The sequence below is a fragment of the Chaetura pelagica genome, unplaced genomic scaffold (genome assembly GCF_000747805.2).
Source record: "Chaetura pelagica isolate M959 unplaced genomic scaffold, ChaPel_1.0 scaffold591, whole genome shotgun sequence".
NCBI classification, from domain to species: Eukaryota; Metazoa; Chordata; class Aves; order Apodiformes; family Apodidae; genus Chaetura; species Chaetura pelagica.
Genome location: NW_009951959.1, coordinates 298,131 through 321,100, shown reverse-complemented (window position 1 = coordinate 321,100; position 22,970 = coordinate 298,131). Strand labels below are relative to the sequence as shown.

Here is a 22,970-nt window from a genome sequence, read left to right as displayed (position 1 = left end):
TGCATGGGATGACATAGGAAATCAGTGGCTAAACCAGGAGCTGAAATAAAATCGGTCAAGTTCTTGTCTGTTCTGTTAAAACAAAAGCTCATTCCTTGTCTGTGCTTTGTCGGTGTTGAACTCCTGCAGGACTAAGAGCAAGACTCTAAAAATGGAGAGCCCTGGAATTCTCATTAGGCAGAGGGGTTAGAATCACTACTGAATTAGCAAAATTATTCATGCCACAGCTACCAAGGGAGGAAGATTGAGAGCCAGAATCCAAGCAATGTAGGTAGGGCTTCCTTTAACAAAGAAAGCTGTATTCATGCTGTATAAACCATGCTTTGAAATGATGTTTCTCCCACTAGGCAAGGAAGCAAAAGATAATATTTTCAGAAATGCTCAGTGGCTCTTGAGCCACCTGAACAGCTGAGTACTTGAAGACCAGGCCACAAACTAGCAAGGTCCTGGGCAGAATTAATGAGCAGGCCTAGGTTTGATGAAAGCACTTGGATTTGGAAAAAGAAAAAGTAAAGGAGAAAATGTGGGTTGTGGCTGCTAAGTCAGCATTTGGAGGTGGATAGTGAAAGGTTTCCTTCCTTGTAAATGATTTGAAATACATGAAAATTCAGGATTCTTGTGGATATAGATGGAAGCTGTTGTTGCTTTTGCCTTGGCAATACTTCTGTCTTGAGTAAGTTAGCCAGGAGAAACCCTGGGTGGAGGCAAGTCTCTGTTGTTTATTCTTTCAGATGTATCATATGGTGTTTGCAGACTGGAACAATATGGGGTCTTCTAAAGCCCCAAAGTGCAGGGTGTGTGTGATTCTTTTGTAGTTTGGGTAACTGTGTTTTGTCGAAAGGAGGCACGTTAGTTCTCAGGCTCTGCTTCAACTTCTTTCTGATGAAAGAGATTCATTTTTTCCAAAGTACAGACATCTGTATTAAATGGGCTAGTTGGTTAGCTTGGAACATGAGCTGAAGGAGCTGGAGCTGTTACAGAGGATCAGGGGGCATGTGCTGTGAGTACAGGCTTCTTCAGAACAAGCTCTCCTTCTTGAGGAGGAGCACTCAGTTTTAAGCACCTCCAACTTTTTTGTGCCTATGGCTGAGGCTTTTTTAAAACCCATGAATGCTTATAGAAGCAGAAAAGCTATGAAAAGGGAAGGAAACAATCATTCACTCATCTGAAACTTCCTGTTTCATTTCAGGGACTTTCTGCCACGTGGATCTGGCATCGTAACCAGGCGTCCCCTGGTCCTGCAACTGGTGAACTCCAGCACAGGTATGTGAGCTGCCTTCCCTGTGTCCAGCTGGATTGCTTAGTCAAGAAGGGTCTTATTTGATCAGTGGCACGGCTCAGTATGGAAAAAAAAATATAATTTTCCACAGTAAAGATGATCTGTGGTTTGTTTTCAGTTCTACCTTTTTAACATCTGGTGCATTAAATGTTCAGAGGCAAAGTGCTTCTTTAGTTACTTTGTTTTAATTTATTAGGCAAGTTTCCATGCATAGACTTACCACAAGTTTCCTTTGCCTGTGCAGCTGTGACTCTTATGAGTAGGTAAGACCTAGAAGCCAGATGACCCTGCTAATAATCTACCTAAATAAGGGGATAAGATGATCTAACTACCTTGAACTATTCACTTGCCAACTCCTGGATGAGATCTCTAGTCTTTCCTCTCCAAATCCCAGTGTTCTCACGCTGGGTTTTCAGTACATTAGATCATCTTATCCCCTTATTTAGGTAGATTATTAGCAGGGTCATCTGTTTTGCTAGGGGATGTATGTTTTCATCACACTTTTATTGTTTCTCTGATTTCAGTGGCTATTCCTAACTCTGTGCTTCTGTTTAAATAGAATATGGCGAGTTTCTACACTGCAAAGGGAAGAAATTCACTGACTTTGAGGAGGTCCGTTTGGAGATTGAGGCTGAAACGGATCGTGTTACTGGCTCCAACAAAGGGATTTCCCCTGTGCCCATCAATCTTAGAGTCTACTCTCCCCATGGTGAGTCTTAATGCAGCATCTGTGTCAGGAGATAGATGAGGCAGGCTGTTGCTTTGTTGTGGAGTAAAGGCAGAAAAGAACAGATTAAATGGGGAGTGTTTTTGTTTGTTTTTTAATCTCCACATGCCTGGGCTGTGCTGTATGAAACTGCCAGCCTTAGCCACACTGCTGGAACAGGTCTGTCTGACAGCTGAAGTACCTGACTGCCAGTAGAACTCCTTAAAACCACTGATACCTGTGCAGACACACAGGGCTGAGGTTGTTGGTCCTGAGGCAGTTCCTTTCCATCAATGTGGGTTTTAGGGTGAAGAGTCTCCCTACCTTCTGATACTGCTTTACTGGACAAAGAAATGGAACAAAATAAAAATTGTGGCTTTCTTGAAGAGCACTTCTGTTTGGATGTAAAGACATACTTTGCATAGGCACTGGCTGGAGAGAACTATGGTCATAGACTGCTGATCTTAGTGGAAGAATTATGCTTAAACAAGGGAGAGACATGGTCCCAAATTTGCTAGATCTTTAAGTGTGGACAGCTGTGTAGCCATTTAAGCTATGTAGCTCAGTGCTACAGAGCACTTGGCTGGATAGAACTTGTGCTTGATTTTTAGGGTTTTTTTTCTCTCTCAGCAAGGCAATTAAAGTGTTACAAGGCTGCACATTGTAGTCCTTCAGGAGAAGGCCCAGCTGACTTTGGCAGGAGCCTCCCTGGAATAAGGGCGGCAGGACTGAGCCCCTCCATATGTAGGAGAAGTCCTAGTGAGTGGAACCAGCTCTTCTGACTCTCCAGTCTTTGTTATGAAGTGAAAAATGTACCATCATGCTGCTGCTTTCAGTGGGAAGACTTTGAGGCACATTTTCCCTAATCAGTGTGAAAACAAGTGATTTAAGGGAAGGGTAGTGAGGTCATTGACAATCATGACTAGTAATAACTAGCAACTAGTTCTTGCTCACAGTGACAGGAACCAGAAAGCTCTGTGCTTCTGTATGTTTGTTAGGCCTATTATATATTTGAGACACTAGAGGTACTTCTTACAGACCGGAACATTCCTACCTCAACACTCTCTTGTGCTATCTCCTCTTTCTTGTGTCTAGTCCTGAACCTGACCTTGGTGGATCTACCAGGTATGACAAAAGTCCCAGTAGGGGACCAGCCCCCTGACATCGAGTTTCAGATCCGAGATATGCTCATGCAGTTTGTCACCAAAGAGAACTGCCTCATCCTGGCAGTATCACCAGCCAACTCTGACTTGGCCAATTCTGATGCCCTGAAGATTGCCAAGGAAGTGGATCCTCAAGGTAAATATCTCTTAATTTAGCATGACATTACTGAACAATGGCCTGATTTTTTCCTTTTATCTTTTGGTTGTGATTAGTCCAGTAGCTATGGGCTCCTGTCTGTCTTGGGTTCTATCTTTACCAACATGTTCTTCTGAGAGGTGTTAGTGAGTGTTAACAGCTACTGTGTTAGAATTTTTGTTGTTCCCCTTCTCTTGCTTTATCCAAGCCCCATTTCTGAAGAAGTGTAGGATTTCCTTTCCTTTTGTTTAGTCATCTTTATTCTGCCTAGAGAAAAACAGTAAAATCTGCATGAAAATCCCTCTCTGCTCTGGCATGGCATGTGTGTTTCAGCAGGGTAAAACTGACAGCTGAGCTTGATTATTGTTTTGCTCTCATGGCATCTTGGACATGATGGGAACTGTAACATTTGAGTTCAGAAGCACTTTAGTAGCCAAGCTGAGCAATCCATAAGCTCTGTGAACAGAAGAAAATATTACATGAGTTGTTTATCAAGTATGTTTGGTTTTTTTCCACAGGGCAACGCACAATTGGAGTCATCACTAAGCTGGATCTTATGGATGAAGGAACTGATGCACGAGATGTATTAGAAAATAAATTACTTCCTCTCCGTCGAGGTGTGTTTCCTTGTGCTTTGTCCATTACCTTCTTCCTCTGTTTTCCTTGTGTAAGGTATCTTGGCCTCATTCCCTTCCTCTAGTACCGCCCATTCCTGCAACATCTGTTACAACTTGTGGTTAAGCCATCTCTGTTCCAAGCTGGAACTGAGAAAAGTTGGGGAGCAGGGATCAGTCATGCTTTTACTGTGAACATTTTAGCTATTTTTACCTTGATATGTGGTCCTAGCAGAAGCACAGCCTTATGCTCCTATCTCTGCTTTCTCTTTCTTTACTACTTTTGATAAGGCAAGCTGCAAAAGTGGAACTCCTGTCTAAAAGGCTTCCCTCATCTTTTATCTAATTGGCATTTCTGTAGTATATCAGATGAAGTAATTTTGGACTGTGATACACAGCAAAGTCCCTCTCCTGAAGGCTTTAATCGAGGAGTGTTAAATGAATGAGGCTAAGACATGTTTTGTGACTGGGGAAAGAGCAATAAGCTAATTTTCAATTGCATAGTCACTTTTGTCCTGCACACCAAAATATCAGAACTTGAGCCCATTCAGAGGAAATTGTAGTTCTAGACTCTTCCAGTTAGTTCCCAATAATACATTTGCACTACAATTCCCCTTCTGCAGTGCTGCCAGCTGGGTAGCTTCCTTCTTCCTCTGAGTCCTGCTTACATCCTTGCAACCATCTGATCTAACTCCACTCTTACAGGTTACATTGGTGTAGTCAACAGAAGTCAGAAGGACATTGATGGCAAGAAGGACATTCAGGCAGCTCTGGCTGCAGAGAGAAAATTTTTTCTCTCCCACCCAGCCTACAGACACATGGCTGATCGCATGGGAACCCCCTACCTGCAGAAAGTGTTGAACCAGGTACTGCCAAGAACTAAGAACTGCTGCCCACTGTGCCACCAGAATGGCCAGGGTGGCCAGCAGGGCTCTGCTAAGCTGGAAGAATACAAGAAAAGCTAAAATTTGTGGCTGGCAAACTGAAAAATGCTTTAAAATGTTTTGCTGCAGTGAGAATGGTGAAGGTTGGTTAACTCTTCCTTCTCTGCATCATAAAAAGCACTTTGGTTCCAGGTCCTTTGACATTTGCCTGACTTGTGTTTCACTATATCAGGATTGTACATGAAGGCCAACAGTAGAGCTTACTCACCAAAAGCAGAGCACTGCTTCATCCTCTCAGTGACACTGGTGCAAAATCACTAGTTGTTTCATAGCATTTACACTATCAGAATATAAAGTCTTTCTGGTTAAGCTAAAAATAGCTTCTAAATTTCTAGGAGTCTCTCTACCTAAGAGTAAGCTATAAAGATTGATTTAAATGTGATCCTGGTAGTAATTTTTCCATCTGTTGATGCTGTCTTATCTCCTGTGTCACAGCAGCAACTAATGTAGCTTCCCTCTCAGCTCCATCTAAATACTTTAGTGAATAATTACTTTATCCCTTCTTCCTTATTTAAATATTAACATTTAAGCTGGAGTTTTCCACAGCTGTGCTCTCTGGAAACCCTCTTATTAGAGCTTTTGGCTCCTTCCACCTTGCTTTGGCACCTTTTATTGTTGAAAAAGGCCTCAACCACCACCTTGAGTGTCAGTGGTGTGCTGATCTGAAGACAGAACAGCCTTTTCCCTGTTTTAAACAGCAAATGCTAATACTTGTATGTAAAGCTGTCCTGGGACTGGAGGTAGCAGGCTTGGATGAATGGGAGTTTTGTACCAGACTAGAAGGTAAAATGAAGGTCAGGAATACAGGGGTGCAATAGGTGGGAGTTGGGGAGGCAGCATACACCCAGCTCATAACTGGTATCTGTCCTGGGATAGATTTTAATTAGGACCACTCAGCAGGATGGAGCACAGAAGAGAGGAGTGTTCCTCTCCATTTTGTGTTGTGGAGGTAGCAAACTCTTCCCACCTGGAGGTTTATTCTAATCTTAAACCTTTTCCTTGTGCAGCAATTGACCAACCACATCCGTGACACCCTGCCAGGGCTGCGGAACAAGCTCCAAAGCCAGCTGCTCTCCATTGAGAAGGAGGTGGAGGAGTACAAGAGCTTTCGCCCTGATGACCCTGCTCGCAAGACCAAAGCTCTGCTTCAGTGAGTGGCCTTAGCTGCATGTCCCTCCCTGGAGACGACTGCTCAGCCATTGACTTCTACTTCATGGCTTTTATTTTCTTTCAGGATGGTCCAGCAGTTTGCTGTGGACTTCGAGAAACGCATTGAGGGCTCTGGAGACCAAATTGATACCTATGAGCTGTCAGGAGGAGCCAGGATTAACCGCATCTTCCATGAGCGCTTCCCGTTTGAACTGGTGAAGGTACTGTTTCCCTGGGCTGCTGAGATCTGCTTTGTTACCTCTTCTGTCTGTCTCCTAACTCCTTTTGGTATCCTTCATCATCTGTCTTTCCCTTTGGCGACTTTGTTTCATGCTTTTCCTTTTATCACCTTTTGTACTTAATCTCCCTTACTGGAGCTTTCCCATAGTACAGACCTTTCCCTCAGTCCCTGTCCTAGTGACAGAACTTAACTTTCAGTTAAATGACAATCTATCTCTGGTTTAATTCCTAAATTAAATGTGCAAAATAACTTATTTTAGCACAAACAATAGTAAATAAATGACTATGTCCTTGCAGATATGTTGTCAGAAGTATTTTGAACTTCACATAGTATGAATGGTGCCGTAACTTTTATTTCCTTGATCCTGAGCACCAATCTAAAGCTGCTCTAGTAGATTGGCAAGAAGTAGAAAAGAGGATGTAGAAATACCTGGGATTAGTTCTGCCTGTCCCTTATCAATGATCTAGAGGTGGGTGCAGTGTAGAAACTCTTCTGCTGTCTCAACAGTTGAAGAGGATTTTTATTGAATGATAGTTTTATTGGATGGCAAAGTACACTAACCTGACCAGAAGTGGTATGTAAAATCTTTCTTTAATGTCAGTTGCAAGAGACTTGAGAGCCAAATCACTCTACTCCTGGATTTTCTACATTTTGCTTCCTTTTTTGCATTTGAATAAGATGAGGCCTTTTCAGTGCAATATAAGAGCCTGCCTTGTATTGGATAATACATCTATTTATGTGGATTGTAAATCTCTTTGTGGTGTCCAATGGAAAAACAGCTGTCAAGACCTTATGCTAAATCTTGGGTGACACCAGTTTGTTTTAGAAAGCCACCTTGCATTTCAACCTTATTGCTTTATCTCAGAAGATCTTTGGGAGCTGCTGGGACTTGGAACATAAAACTGTAGCTCTTTAGCTGTTCAGATTTCTCCAGGATGTCTGCAGTGGCAATAGAAGCTTCATGACTGGGCTCAGTGTCCAACACTTGAGCTAATATCTCATTTGTCACAGGATTGTGCTGGCGTGGGACCTCTTCTCATGCTGTTGTGTGTCCTGGGGCTGTGCAAAGAAGTGTCAGGCATTTTCTGATAAGATTCTCTCCTGGTGCAGATGGAGTTTGATGAGAAGGAGCTGCGGCGGGAGATCAGCTATGCCATCAAGAACATCCATGGTATCAGGCACGTATCACACTAGGCAGAGCACTGGCTGCTTAGCCTTGTAAATACCTCTTGACCTTCCCAGTGGAGTTGAAGACTTCAGAGGTACGGTAGGTCAGACCCAGGGGAGGGATAACCTCCTTGGACCACCCCAGTGGCTTGAATCTGGGAGTAGGGACAATCATCCAAGACAGTTTGCTTTCTCTTCCCATGTGAGAGTTGCAGAAGCCTAAAAGGTAAAACTGCCTTGGTGACCAGACACATTGTCCCTCCTGCTTGTGTCTGGACATAAGAAAGGATAGAAAGAGGGATTCAAGCCCACACTACTCCTTCATTTAGTTAAAACTAAAACATTAGTTTTCACTTTCTGCCTCCTTACTAACTAACTGTTAGTTGTTCAGAACTATGTACTGAGAGGTGCTGAGCACCTCCTCCCCTAGAGATCTGAGGGAGCATTGGGGTGCCCATCACCAGGATCCCAGTGGTCCCAGGATGTAGTTAGTGAACATACCTGTGTTGCCCTCAGCAGAGGTTAGCTGTCAAAGCACAGCCCCTGCCAGCCTTTAGGCCTGATGGCTGAGGTGAAATAGTTATTGTCCAGCTGGGATCCATTTTGCCCTCAGCACCTTCTTTCTGGGAGGTGCCAAGCATCCCCCCTTTTCCATGGACTCTGGTCAGGGCTTGTCTGAGGGACCTGATGCTCCCCAGCCCTGTGTGCTGGGTTTCAGTGGTGACAGTGCCTGCTCCAAGATGTGTGTGTAATGCTGTGACATTCTCCTTGCCCCTTTTCCTCCCCCTGCTCTGTCTTATCCCCACCCTGGGTGTTTAGAACCGGTCTCTTCACACCCGACATGGCCTTTGAGACCATTGTGAAAAAGCAGGTGAAGAAGATTAAAGAGCCTTGCCTGAAATGCGTGGACATGGTCATTTCGGAGTTAATCAATACCGTTAGACAGTGCACCAAGAAGGTAACCAGAGGCAGCATGGAGCTGGCACCCTCCACCTGCAGCATTGTGACCTGGGCAGGGACTTGCCTGCAGCCACACTCGGTGTTTCTGGCCACCTCCTCAGCATGACTAGACCTGAGCAGCACCAGCCTGGGGCAATCCAGCCCCACACAGGACAAGCCAAACAGGATAGGAAGTGCTGTGGGACCTGGGCAAGGGCCCTGCTCCCTGGAGGTTTTAGAGCTGAAGGGTGCTGGAGATGTCCCTGCCACCCATCTGTCTGTAGCATGACTGCTGATTCCCTCTAAAACGAAGGGTATTTATTTTGTGGCCACATGTGACTTTAAATTATCTGGGTTTATTTTCCAAGCTAGAAACTGGGATTTTAATTTTGTCCTCTGTTTTTTAGTGTTAATCCCAGACTAGCCTTTGGGTGCTGATGGGGGGATGTATGAGGCTGAACTTCAGAGGCTGCAGCAGTTCTAGCTGTGGGGTGGATCACAGGGAAGCGTTCCTGTCGTGTTTGGCTTGGTTTCTGGTTGGCTTGGTCCAAATCCTGCCCTGGAAGAGCAGCACATGGCTGAGAAGAAGCAAGTTAGAAATGTCCATCAACCTCTGGAGTGGTCCTGCCCTCAGAAAGAGGGCTTCAGGTTTTGCCCTTTGGTATACATGCTGGTATTTATTTGGGCAGAGGGAGGGAGGGAACCTACCTTGATTCTGCCCTTTGGATATGGTAGCTTTTGTTTCTGAGGCTGGAGTTGAAAGGCAGCAAGATAAGAAGAGTTCTGCCATTCCTCTCAGCCATGGCTTGCTCTTTCAGGCAGAGCTAGGTGCTGGTGAAAGGGCATCTCAGTTAGGATGGTGGTATGGGCACTGGAGACTGGAATCACCACTGGCTATTCAGGTGCAGGTAAATGGGCATTGCAGGAGAGTCTGACACCCTGGCTCTGCAAGGGTAGGAAAAGGTGCCCCAGTGGTGATACTTGTAGAAATGCCTGGTCCTTAGGGCCAAGAGCCTCTGTAGAAGGGGTCAGGCATGCAGGCACATGCTTTGTCCCCCAGGATAGACTGGGAAAACAAAGTGGATGTAGCAAGAGGTTGCTCAGGTTTCTAGAGTGCTGGAGGAGCTTCCTTTTTCTGTCTTGCTGTCCTCTCTTGGGGTGTGTGACTGTGGGGAGCACCCAGAAAATTGCCATTAGAGCCTGGCGACAGGTAAGCACAGGCCCTCGGGCTGCCAAGTATCCAGAGTTGCCTGCTAACTGGATCAGAAGGGCCCTCCTTTTTTTATGCCCTCTGAAGCTTCTCTTGATTTGTTTTCCATCCATCAGTTGCTATTCAGAAATCTCCCCTTCATTCTTTCTCTTTGCATCCTTCCCTCCATTTCCCACTTCATTGTTTCTTTTTGTTTCCTCTTTTACTGATAATTTCAGAATTGATCATCTGTTCTGACAGGGGCAGGTTCTTCAAGTGATCAGGTGGTGGGTACAGCAAGGTAGGAAATAAGGGAGAAGAACCCACAGGGATGGGGGGAAGTGCCACCAGTTCAGGATTAAAGCATTCAATTTTAGCTGAAATCCTACTGCTGAGAATTTGGTTGACTTCAGAGCTAGTTGCTCTGTGTATTCTGTAGTAGCCATGGTTACTATTTTGTATCTGAAGAAACAAAATGTCTTTCAGGTGACACTCAGGTACTGGAAAAGACTGATCTTTTAATTTTATTTTATTTTTGTCCGGGGCCCCCAAATCTGATGGGGGAAACCATATATTGAGCTTTGCAGGGAACTGGATTAGTAGGAAAACTGCTGAGTCAGAACTGAACTCTGAAAATGCCCTTCTTTGCTCAAAAGGGGTGTTGTTGGCACCTTGAGAGAGGCCCTTGGGTGAAACTGAATCCTATAAACATATTCCAGCTCATTGCTGCTTAAAAGGCAGACTAGTTGTAGGTCCTATAATATTTGCTGAAGAGTGTTTTAATACTGGTGTTACTTGGGGTCTTGCAGGTGTTATCCAGAGATGTGGAAGATAAAATGAAGGGGGAAATACCTGATTTATGTGAGGTGGTGGTTATTTATAGCTACCCATGGATTGGTTGTTAGCTGTAGGCAGCCCAGGTTTGACTTTTAACTGTCCTTCCCATGTCAAGGGGACACTGTCCCCTTGAAAGCGCTTGCAGAGCAGTAATGCCCTGTGCTAAGACAAGTGACTCAGATTGTGTAACAAAGAGCATCTTGGTGGATGCTCCAAAGTGTTAAAAGATGTGCTGAAGAACTTGGGTGCAGTAGTCTTGATTTGGATCAATCTTGGCCACATTTTAGTAACTTTAGCTTCTGTGAACTTCCTGCTCTTTCATAGTGGAGGCATTGAGTATGCAGGCCACTTACATAGTGTCAGCGGAAATTAATACTTCCTTATAGACCTCAACAGGCTTGTATTGGGTCTGATGCTGCAGGTTAGTTGGGGCAGAATGGATGCTTTGTGTAGCTATGGATGTCTTGTAGCATGTTTGCATTTTCCTTAGTTCTGGGTGCTTCTGTTCTTCCTGGGGAAGTTAATGTTGCAGGAAAAGTGAGATGAAATATGCTCAATAAAGGGAGCAGTTTGTCTGAATCCCTGAAATGGAGAGACATCCACTCAGTTCAGTTCTGCCAAAGCAAGATGCAAGTGGCAGATCTTTGCAAGTCGTAGTTTGGCTCCTGTTCAGGCTTCCTGCAGCTGGAATAAGGAGCACATGAAGGAGTGGTAACTGGTGGAAAGGAGAGTGCCTGAGACAAATGGAAGTGAGACATGGTGAGGAAAAGAGGCAGTGGCTCACTGTGGCAAGCAGCTTTGTCTTAAAATCCAAAAAAGCTTTCCTTCAGGAAGAGATCACTTGATCCCTGGGGAGTTCCATCCGTTCATCTTGCTCTAGGCAGCTCACCATTTCACTGGCCCAGCTGCTCCTACCTCACCCCCCTTTCCATTTCCACTTGCCTGTAGACTCTCCTGATACTTGGCAGTGCACAGGCCGCATAGCAATGCTCACTTGGTTCAATAAACGAATGGAATGAACCAAAATTTCACTTCTCATTTTGCCTTGTTTTCTCTCTTTCCCCTTTCCCTTTCTTCTCTTTCCTCCTCCTTCCTGTTCTTTCTCTGCTTTGCTTTCTTCTCCCCCGTTGCTTCCTCCCACCCTGCCCCTGCCATGCAGAACGGGTCTCTTCACGCCTGACCTCGCTTTTGAAGCCATAGTGAAAAAGCAGGTGCAGAAGTTGAAGGAGCCGTGTCTGAAGTGTGTGGATATGGTAGTGAGTGAGCTCACATCCACCATCAGAAAGTGTAGCGAAAAGGTAAAGAAACAAAAAAACACCAAGAAAGATCAATGCCCAACCCCTGCCCACGCACTTCCACGCTGTTTCTCCACACACAGCCCAGGAACTCCAGCAAACCTAGTGAGAAAAGATGCATATCAAGATGCATCTGAAGGAGAGCAGCAACCTGAAGGTGTAAGAGCAGTTTAAAATCAAGCTGAGAGGAGTGGACATCAGCTGATGGGCCCTTTAGCTGAGATCCAGTAATTATTCTAGCATACCGTTCTCCTCTGGCTCAGTGATGTTCACCTCAGTGTGGATCAAACCCTTCACGGGCCCCGTTTGCTGTGGCACCACCTGCCCATTTGGAACTTCAAACTCTTTTCTGGAACCCCTTTAAAAAAATTCAGATACCCTTGAAAAAGATAAAGTCAGAAAAAAACCTTGCAGCCTCTTGCAGGATGGTTCTGCAAGAGGAGTCCAAAGTCAGCAGAAGATCACTGTCCCAAAAGGCTTGGGGAAAAGCTTTTCCAGGCATTACGCTCCTGCATCATCCTCCTGCTGATCTCACTCCATGGACTATGCTCAGTGGGGAGGTAGTTTGGATACTTTTTCTTGTAGGATGTGAAGCCTGAGGGCAGCAACAGGTGGAGAGGGAAACTGCTCTGAGGGATGTGGAGGATGTAAAATACTGCCTAGAGGCTGGGGCAGGAGTGAGCTTGTTTCCCAAGCTGGTTTCCTCCAGGAGAGGGCACCACATGCCTCCTTAAAAAAAAAAAAAAGGCAGATGTGGCAATTAAAGTTTGCCAGTGAGGGGCCAGAAATGTTACTGTGGCACAACAGAAGTATGTTCTGGAAGCTGAGTTGGAAACGGCTGTTTCATGGGTTATTTTAGGACTTGAAAATTCAAATTCCCTTTTTTCAGGGTTACAACCAGACTTGCCAACATTTATGCGAATTGAGAAGAAAGGGAAGATAAGGATTGATAAGAGTGCAGAGTTGGGGGCAAGAGCTGAGCTAGCAAGGTCTGATTGTGCTTAGATACTTGGAGCTCACCTTCACTTCTGTGAAGGAGACACTTTTGACGTGCCCTGAGCTCTGCCCAGTTTTATTTCTTGCAAAGTCCTGCTGTTGCCAGATTGTGGAAGCTGATGTGGTGAGGCAGAGTAACTCTTTTCCAGCCTGTTTCTCTTGTGGTGCTTTTTTGTTTTGGTAGGTTTGATAGCTTACACTGTGTTCTGTATCTGGCTGGAGATGTTTGCTCTGGGTGGTAAGGGAATTAGGAGCATTAAAACCCCTAGGGTGTTAAATTCCAGTTTCTCTGTTGGACTGTGTCATTAGGGTGGCTGGTTACTTGCTCTGTGGATTTTAATCTGTGATATGGTGGAGAACCCTATGAAGATGTTACAGCAGCAGTGGCACTGTAGGAGACTAATGGCTGTAGTGAAGCTGGAGAGACCAGGGAGGCAGATGTTAGAGGTTGAAAATAACAATATGAATGAAAATATGTAGTGATAGTACTAACCTATAAAAGGAAGGCTGTAGTCATGCTTAAAGTCAAATGTCTGCATGTAGTGAGGAGGTTAATCTTGCCTATGTCTCCCACTGAAAGAGCAGAAGGCAACTGCCATAGACCCCTTTAGAATAGCAGTCAGGCTGAGGGGTTCTGATGGCATAAGGTAGTAAAAACACAAAGACATTAGTTAATTTATAATATTTACCTTGCATGTTACAGCCCTAACTGCTTGACGTGGACAAGAGCATGTGCTATTTTAGAGGAGGCATCTGGAAAAGGCTACTTTAGGACTGATGCTAATTATAAGGCAATACCCAGCCTGCTGTGTTGTGGTCTGATGCTGCCTTTCAGGTGACAAAAACAAGCCTTTAAACTCACTTGAAGTCCTGTGAGGCTCCTTGAAAGGAAGGCTGCTTGGGCTAACGCCTCTTGAATTAGCTTAACAGTCCTGTAGCCTTGGTTTGTTGCTGTCCTGAAATGTTGTGTTACTGTTTGTGCTGTCACAATTATTTCACCCCAGATGGTGAAGAAACCTTTGAAAGTGCAGTTGATAAAGCTGCATAAAGGGAATAATATGAGACTATCAATAAAGGGCACAGAAGGTGGCAAACCCATATGTTTTCTACAGAAGTACAGCTTTTCTGTATGAAAAGATTTGCAGTTGTCTTTCTTGACTATTAGAGAAAGCTGAAGGCTGAAGAAAAGGTGCCATTACAGCTTTTCTCTGCCTGGCCTGATTCTGAGCTGCTTCTCGTTGGTGAAATGGACAGTAGCTCCAAAAGCAAAGCTGGTGTAAACCCTCATGTTTAGGATGATAATGTTCTAGCCAGTGTTTTTCCAAAAGCAGGAACCTTCTGTGCCAGACTGCACTGCAGTATCTCAAGTGCAGGAAGGTCTTGCAAGTCAGCAGCCCTTCAGCTAAAGTTTGATCTCTGTGCTGGCAAGGACTCCTGGAGTCTGCCAAGAAGAGAACTAAGGAACATTGGGACAAATTGGTTTTCAAAGAGGGCTGTAAGCTTGTATTTTGATTAAACAGGCAAATGCAGGTAAAACAGGACTGAAAAGCCACTTGAGCTGGGGTGTGATCCCAGGCTGACAGACTTAACCCCTCGAAGGGTGGCCTGCTCTCCTGTCTTTCAGAGTCATGGCATTTCTGGGTGCTGTTTGTACTGCTGGTGGTAACTCCTTGCCCCTCTAGGCACTATTGCATGTTCCCTGGTGGTGTGATGTGCTGTGTCATGTCTGTGTCCTCTTTCCTTGCCCACCCTTGCTTCTCCTGTGCATGCTTGAGGCTGGAAGCTCCTGCATGGGGACTGTCAGTTTATTTTTTGCATATGGATTTGCTGGATGACCTGGGTTCTGATTAAATCACAACTTGTTTTGCACTCCCTGTGCATTTGCAACGGTTGGAAGGGGGGTGGTGGTGGGAGATTTGGTGTGTTCTTTTGTTTGACTGTTTTGCTTTAATTTGAAGCAAAGAAGCTGAGACTTAGTGGTTTTCCAACTTCCTGTTTTTCTGTTTGACATAACTTACCCATCTATCCTTTGCCAACCCCCCAAAGGAAACAGGAAGCTTTGCCTGTGTCTCTGAAGCAACCAGCTGCCTGCACCATAAAGATCATGGAGAACACCCAGTTTGTGCTTTCAAGACAAGGTGGTGGTGGGGGAAGTTCTACTTGGTTTTTTTCCTGCCTCTGTTAGGGTCATTGGTGGTCAAAACAAACCACACATTTGAAAATAGGCAGTGTCAAAGCTAGTCCTTAATTTTAGTTCCAGGCTATTGCTACATGCTTGTCTGCAAGGGTGCTGAAAGGGTTTGAAACTATTTGTAGTCAGATGTTAGGAATATTGGTACTAGTTACTGTGGGATTTGGCTTCTAGTAGTGATGCTGCACAGTTTGAGCCAGTTCCTTCTAGCATGTTATAATTGCTTATGTATACAGAGCAAAAGGCCAAACCAGCTTAAGAAGAAGCTTTTGTGTAAATTGGAGGAACGAAACAAATGCTATACAACTTATAGGCAAAGGAGACTTTTTTTTTATACACCCCCTTGAGGGGATATACAAGACTGATAACTAGAAAATGCTGTTTGACATTATAGTCAAATCAGAGGTAATATTAAAAAAGGAAGTTATTTCACATGGGACAGGCCAAGTGGGGAAGAAAGGCTGGATCTTGGTCTGCAGGACTAATTTAATTTGACTGTGCTGGCCCTGACATGAGAAGCACACAGTGCTGGTGAATTCTCTAGAGGCTTTTGATTCTAGGCAAGTAGGTGGGTGCTGTGTGAAAACCAGAGGGCTTTATGGGTGCTGATTTTGGATATGTGTCTCATGTATGATTGTTGTAGATAAAAGTCCTCTAATTCCCTGGCCTGGAAAGGATTCCTTCCTCAATAATGTGGCAAAAAAGTGTGGTGTAAGTGTGATGTGAATATAGACCTCAGCTGTGGGATCCTGCCCCAACACAGATGGAGAGTGGGCAGAAGGATGCCCAGGGCACAGTGTTTCTTGAAGATGTGTGCCCTTGAGTTGGTCAGATCTTCTGTCTCTGCTAGCAGATGTTGGAGAGGGTCAGATGCTTTCACTTAATGCCTCAGCAAATGGGGATTGAAATCCACTTAACTTCCCAGGGAGACTTCCCATAGGATTTAGCAGGGCATAGCAACAGGCCACTCACCTGTTCAGTCTGCCACAATGAGATGCCGAACATCTAGAGAAACTGTTCACTTTAGTGGGAAAAGCCCAACAAGCAGTGTGTTCACATCTGGGCTTTGTCCAGAGGCTCATGCCAAGAAGAATGTGGTGTGTTTGGAGCAGGTCTCTGGTGAGGCAGAAAGGTTGCTGCAAGAGTGAAAAGGGCTGTTTTTGTGAAGCCCAAAGCAAGAGGGAATTCCCTTTGCCCCCAGCAGACCTCCAGGAACTTGGAAAATTCTGTCTGCAAGTCCAGCTCTCTAGATCTTTCCTTAAATACCTGATTGCAGGGTTTATGCATGCATGTGTACATGTGGGGGGGCTGCTCCCCCCTTTGCACCTCCCTTTCCCATGTGCACGCGTTTTCTCTCTCCTGCAGCTCAGCCAGTACCCTCACCTGCGGGAGGAGATGGAGAGGATTGTTACCACTCACATCCGGGAGAGAGAAGGCAGGACCAAAGACCAGGTAGGGGGATCAGCAGTGTTTGTAGGAGGGGGAGATTGGGTGGGATGGGAGACACCTGTGCTGGTGGGGCCTGAGCCAAGGGGTGTCTGGCTGCAGAGGACTGATCAGACAAGCAATGTGCAGGGCTCTGTCTGCCCCTGGCTATTAGTAGGGTCAATCACTAATGTCTGTGCCTCTGTTTGGCAGGTCATGCTCCTAATAGACATTGAGCTGGCTTACATGAACACAAACCATGAGGACTTCATTGGTTTTGCCAAGTAAGCACCCACATCCTATTGCCTCCTCTTCTCTGCATGTTTCTTGTGGCTTTGTGTAGCTGCTCCAGTAAATGGGTTGCAAAGCCCTGGTACAGTTGCTGTGGTCCCAAAGTATTGTTCAGATCTCAGTATTGCTTGTTTTTCAGTGGCAAGGCTGGGGAGGAGAACAGAGGTGTGTAGAAGGGGGAGTTAAAAATATTAAGGTTGTGTTGGGGGGGAAAAAAAGCAGAAGCTGTGGAGAGTTAGTGATCAAAGTGTGGTTTAGGTGGGAGTGAGAAGAGGAGCAGACCAGGCTGAGAGAGCAGATGGAAGTAGATTAGGTTATCAAGGCTTGGAAGCCAGTGGTGAGGGGCATGAACTCACTGTAGCAGTTATCTGATGGGAGCAGGATTCAGGTGCTAGAGCTTGAGGGGTTTTGAATGTCTCTGCTGTTGTTTGCAGTGCTCAGCAGAGGAGCAGCCAGATGAGCAAGAAGAAGGCAGCTGGCAACCAGGTAGGCCAAGTTCTATCTCCTTCACTGCTGCAAGAAGGACATGTATGCTACCTGGAACCCACCACGTGGACAAGTGCTGGGCTGGATGCAGCAGTGTCCTAAGTTGTTGGGTTTTCTCTGCTCATCAAACTGTTTATACCTGGAGGACAGTGTCTTAGGCTCACTGCAGGCAGAAAGGGCTGAGCATGTAGCAGCAATCAAGGGAAAGTGTTGTAGAAGGAAATATTTGATCATCAAGATCTGGTCTTTCTTTTCTGGTAGAAATCCCTGTCAATGTTGTGTACATTTCTGTTGGTTCAGCCCCTTCGCTAGCTGTGCTGGCCCTTCTGAAGGGAGAGGTACAGAACACTAGGTCTGAATTGTTACAGTACAGAGTTGTCTTCTCTAGTTGTTTTTCCTATCTTTCTGGAAAGGGATTTCATGAGAATTTATGGACTGTCTTCTGGAAAACTTCACTGGAAATATTGAAACCTCTGTACAGGGAGACAACAGGTGATTATAGTTATGGTTGTACTGGGTATAAGAACACACCCATGGGAGAAGGCAAGAGAGGAGTTCCCTTATTCCTTCAAAAACTGCAAGGAGTGTACATAACAAAAAAAGAGCAATGACATTGTCTTCTAGATTTGCTGAGGACATGGCAAGGCTCTCTAGGCTAGAAGATCTTGTAGAAACAAAGCTTTATAAGCAACTTCATAGAGAATGGAAGCAAGTGCTTTTGTTAGTCTTTTTAAAGACATTCACTCCTGACATCCATCCTTTTTATAACATGTTTGACCACCTTTCTCTGTACATAAACATGCAGACTGTTTCAGTGCTGTTGGCAGGTAGGTAGGTCAGCAGGTTGGGCTGGCCAACCATCCATTTCAGGGGATCTCAGAGCCCCATCCTCTGCAGTACCTCACAGAAGAACTGGGTGTGCAAGTGCAAAGGGCAAACTGCATAAAATGCTTTGGCTTTCCTATTGGCAGACTTTATTTTGGGATGGGGTTTGCTTTTTGTTAACATCTGGGGTCAAAGATTTAGTACCAGCTTCCAATTTATTTTATTTTTGAGCCTCTCTTCTCCTGCTTCAGCTTTCCTAGTAACAATCTCTCCTCTCTTTGCTCCTCTCCTGCTCTGCTGCTGTTGCTATGGTTCCACTTTGCAGGATGAGATCCTGGTGAGTAGAAGGCCACTCAGCAGGGTGTGCTAATGAACATTAATGCTGCATCTGGGAAGGCAAGAACAGTGTAGAGATAAATTATTCCCTCTGCTGCTGAATGGGTAAAGGAGGGCAGCTGGCAGTAGGCACAGGTGAAGCAGAAATGAAGTGAAAAGGTGGTATGGTGAGGAAAAATTCAGAACTGCTGGTACATCTTGTGAGTGGGTGGAGATAAGAAGCAGTAATCCAAGGATGTGTGGTTCTGTTTCACTGCCCCCTCCTGTCCACAGAGAGAACAGGACTATCTGGAGCTTAACGGTAGTCGTGAGATGAAGATCCAGTGCTCCTATGTTTACCTTTAGAGGGTAGATTGGCAATTAAAAGGATTTTGTATCTCTATGGCAGCTGCTTACAGTGCAGTCACGTGGTTTTTCAATGCCAGGTCGTTTTCAACAAGTGTGTCCATACAAGATGCACACACATTGTGCATGTGGATGTTTTTGGATGTTAGCAGTGCAGTAATACATGTAAAAGTTAATGCATTTAACCTGATGCAGACTTGCATTTGATTACTGCATGTGTGAGGCTCTAAACCAGCACTTGGTGAGTTGAAGTTCCCTAGAGAATAACATTCTGGTTACATACAGACTAAACTTAAAGTGACTTGTTTTGCCCTAAATTAGTATAACTAGTCAAATACCTGGGTATGCTGAAGTTCAAGGTACTAGTTCCAGATGCACCATTTTGTTCTGTTATACTTAAGTCTCTCCTTTTTACTAAACTCACTTCTTTCTGGGCTGCTTGACCATCTTTCTACTTGAACTGGTTTCCCTGACCCCTATGTGGGGTGACACACTCCGCACGTGCAGTGTGCCCAAAGGTGTGCTGGTGTCCAGGTTTTCTCTAGGCTTGGCCTTTTCTGGGTGTGTTGCTGTGATCTGGTGCTTGTAGGTTGTCCAGTGTCCAAGGCACTCTTGATGCAGCTCTTCCTGCATCTCTTTCCTCTTGGCAGAGGGTGTAATGCACAGCACTGCCAGGTTCTTTCCTGCATCATTATATACTATTCCTGGCCCTTTCAAGGCAATAGACCTTCACTGGCCACTTGAGTGGGGGGCTCTTCTGGCAGCAGCAGAGAGCATGGTGTTCCTTGTCTTTCCATACTACTCCGTGTTGGGATATTCCCTCTGATCTTTCCCCTGTTGCCTAAGGCCAGGCTTTTAGGACCTTTGTTAATGCTCTCTGCTTCCACCACTTCAGGTTATCCGAAAGGGCTGGCTCACCATCAACAACATTGGGATCATGAAGGGTGGCTCCAAGGAGTATTGGTTTGTCCTGACAGCAGAGAACCTCTCCTGGTACAAGGATGATGAGGTGAGTAGCTCCACTCAGACTTGAGTCTCGAGCATCTGATGAGGATAACTCTTCAGTTCACTGGGTGTTACAGATGTGTCTTATGAGTCCTGCCTGCAGCTTGTGACACAACCTGAAACTATCCCTGGGCCACGTTCCTGTGGTCTCAGGACCACTGAGCATTTCTGAATTGGTGTGAATGTGGCTTTTTTGATGCATAAGGAGTTACAATCTATGCTTGAAGCTCTGGCTCAGCAACAAGCTGAAACACTTGGAATGAATTTCACCTTTGTCTTGCTGCAGTAGCTTGTGATCAAGGGGGTGATAGGTTATTTTCAAGAGTTGGACTTTTTTGGTATTTGTGGGGAAGCCATGGTGAGTTTCCTGAAGGAGTGTGGCAGAGGTTACTTTGCATCTCCCAGTCACAAGAAAAAAAACCTATCTCCTTTCTGAGCCCAGCAACAGGAGCTGTGGATCTGAAGCTGCAGGTCAGGTGATGACTGCTGCTGACTTTGAGTAAGTTACTTAACTTCTCCAGGATTCAGTAATTAAACCTGCAAAGGAGGAATGTCTTTTTAATGCTTCTGCATTGACCACACCAGTTAATGTCTTATTTGTAAATTTGTTTGACTTGTGAATGGTTGTAGTACTGCTCATAAGTACAGTGATGTTGTAGAATATCTCTGACAGTAACATGGACCTTCTCTATAGAGCTGCTTGAAAATCTTGAATATTAGGAACTTGGGCAATGTGCTGTGGTGTCCTTCTGCTTCAGTGAGAAACGTTAAAGTGGACAGAACTGTCCCTGCTGAAAATATCATTGTCAACAATGTGTTGCATCCTGTGCAAGACAAAGGTAGATAATTGTCTTTTCTGATTACCTGGAAAAGAGAGAGAATAGCTGGATGGTTTGGTAAGGACATGATCTAAGTGGTTAGCCCCACTTAATGTGCTGGGGGATGAAAAATGCCTGGTATGATGTAGCCATGCATTGAGTCAATCAGGGTTTCAGATAACAAATAAACTGCTCTGCCTCTCATTGTGGTTTGTCCCCCCAGGTGTTCTGAGGCATATAGTGTGCCTTGGAGCTGCAGCTAGGCCTGGCTGCCTTACTTGGTATCAGTGGGCCTGTTTCATTCTCTGCAGGTGGAAATGATGACAAATATGGTGATGAATCAGCCTCTAAATATCACTTTCTGCATGGAGACTGTGCTGTGCTGCTATGGATGAGCAGGCAGCAATTTCCTAATTAAAGAATCAGGCATTGAAATGTCTTGCAAAATCACTGTCTCTGCTGTAAGATGCCTGTCCTTTGTATTCAGAATTGCTTGGGGAGGCTTCACTTTCCTCTGGGTTGTATATGGAGGTTGAGTGGTTATAAACATCAAGTAGTTTAATCAAAGCCAGCTGCTACATCTGTATTACTGAGATGATCAGAACTCCCTGTTCTTCCCCAGAGAGTGGGAGGGAGGGCTGCAGTGGGGATGTGTAAACTGTTGATAGATTCCAGTTGCCTGAGATGGGGATTGGACCTTCCTTCCCTCCTGAGGGAGGGCAGCCTTGGGGGTCAGTAGCAACTGGAGGTCTGTGCTGTTTCCCTTCTGTGTAGCAAGAGGTAGAGCTGCCTAATCTAAACAGTTCCCTGCAGCCTTAGTCCCTTCAAAAGAGGAGAACCAGTGCTGATGGGATCTGAGCTGTCTCTGAAAAAGGAGCCTTTGTCTTCAACTGAGTGGGAGCAAGGGGGAAGGGAAGCATGGTTTTATTTGCTTCCTCCCCAAGTTCAGCTCCTTGATCACTGGCTGTTGTGAGGAAGAAAAGAAGCAATGTCTGCCTGGACTCCGTAGCTGAGTCAGGCTAAAAGTTGGTGCATTTGAGGGGCAGACTGAAGAGCCTTGAACATGGGGATTCCCATCCCAATTCTCAGTCCTGCACGGAGCTGGCTCCATCCCAAAGAGCTGTCTGCAGAGTGTGGTCCTCTGTCAGGCTCATCTTTGTATGTTCCAGAGCTGCTCTTCTCCACCAATTCAGGAGGACTCATGGTCCTTCACAGCTCCTGAAATGTTCTTGTATGCTTTTAAAGGCTGTATGCCATGATCTTTCTTCATGTAAACTCTGGGAGGAAGGGGGGGAGGCTTTGTCTGCCCCACCCTGCACTTCTGTGGGCTCTCTTGTCCCAGTTCCTCTGTGCTCTGGCAGCTTTCCAGGGGGAACGAGGAGGGAGCTGAATCTGTCTTGTGTGGATGGAAGCGCTGGTGGCAGAGCTGTGGGTGACGATGGGGGAAGGAGCAGGGTGAGAAGGTGTGTGTGGTGGGGTAAGGGTGAAGGCACCTCTGGAGCTGAGAGGAGAGGGGAGACAGACTCTCCTTGCCCTGTTTTGCAAGCCTGGACCCAGTGTCTGTGGAATGAAGACATCTGGACCCCATTAGTGAAATACCAACCTTTCCGCAGTGCTGGCTTGTTTTTCCTCTGCCTCTGAAGAGGGGAGGTGAAACTTCAAATCTCTTAAAGGGCCCAGCATTACATGTTAGTGGGGATATGTGGCTGTTGGTGCTTTGGAGGGGCCTGAAGGAGTGTGCTGGGGAATGGGAGGGGAAGGGAAGAGCAGGCCAGGCGGGGGTGGAAAGTTGGCTCCCCAGTTGGCCCTGCTGCCAGGAGCATGTGTGTGAGCTCCTGGGCTCTGTTTATCTTCCTGTCTCCTTCCAAGGAGTCAAACACTGGCCCCATGGAAAGCAACTCCACAGAAAGCTGGCCTCCCAAGACCTGGAGGGCCTCCTGAGGTACCTGCACCTCCTGAACCCTGTGGGATTATGGGGTGAGAGGTGGGGAGGAGCCTGCTCTTACTGCTGGCAATATAGAGCAAGATTTCCTTGCTCAGGGAGGCCACAGTGTCTCCAGGGCTGGAGCTGCAGCACAGCACACAGACTGTCTGCTCAGCAAGCGCCGTGGTGGACGACATGATACAAGCACTCAATCTGATCAGTCCTCCTGCCTGAATTCCTTATGAAGTGGACAACGTCCAGTTCTCTGCAGGGCTTTCCTGCCTGCTGGAAAAGAGGGTCTGTGAACTGGGCTAGAGCTGCTGGTGGTGGGGGCCTTGTAGGCAAGATGCAATGAACACAGTGCTCAGTGGTTCCTCTTTGTAATGCTTGCTGCCTGCTGGAGGGGACCCCTGCGCTCCCTGCCCTGCAAGGGTGACTTTCTGCTGGAGTGTGACTGTGCCACTGTGTGTCAGAGTGTTTGCACAGCTGGCTAGATGGATGTATCTCCTGTTTCCTATGGGAATTTGTGTGAATGTACAATTCAGATGGGACCTCCTGTCCTTACTCAGGTAAATAAAGTACTAGGAATTTGGGGCATATGAGGTGATGTGAGGAGAGTCTGCCTTTACTTGCTTGTATGAAAGCCTTGGTGTGTTGCATGCAGTGTCA

The 22,970-nt window shown here is 45.8% G+C and overlaps 1 protein-coding gene across 1 annotated transcript in view; it reads left to right on the top strand.

The window, feature by feature from the left end:
• Window positions 1-1,133: 1,133 nt before the first annotated feature.
• The window catches only part of DNM1 (dynamin 1), a 42,192-nt gene continuing 20,355 nt past the window's right edge, over window positions 1,134-22,970 (top strand). Inside the window, 14 exon segments of the mRNA XM_010000765.1 lie at window positions 1,134-1,263; window positions 1,839-1,988; window positions 3,081-3,284; window positions 3,803-3,901; window positions 4,604-4,764; window positions 5,850-5,992; window positions 6,077-6,212; window positions 7,343-7,410; window positions 8,219-8,357; window positions 16,212-16,298; window positions 16,485-16,555; window positions 16,997-17,048; window positions 18,199-18,210; window positions 19,450-19,563. Of these exon segments, the coding sequence (XP_009999067.1) occupies window positions 1,134-1,263; window positions 1,839-1,988; window positions 3,081-3,284; window positions 3,803-3,901; window positions 4,604-4,764; window positions 5,850-5,992; window positions 6,077-6,212; window positions 7,343-7,410; window positions 8,219-8,357; window positions 16,212-16,298; window positions 16,485-16,555; window positions 16,997-17,048; window positions 18,199-18,210; window positions 19,450-19,563 (1,566 nt within the window).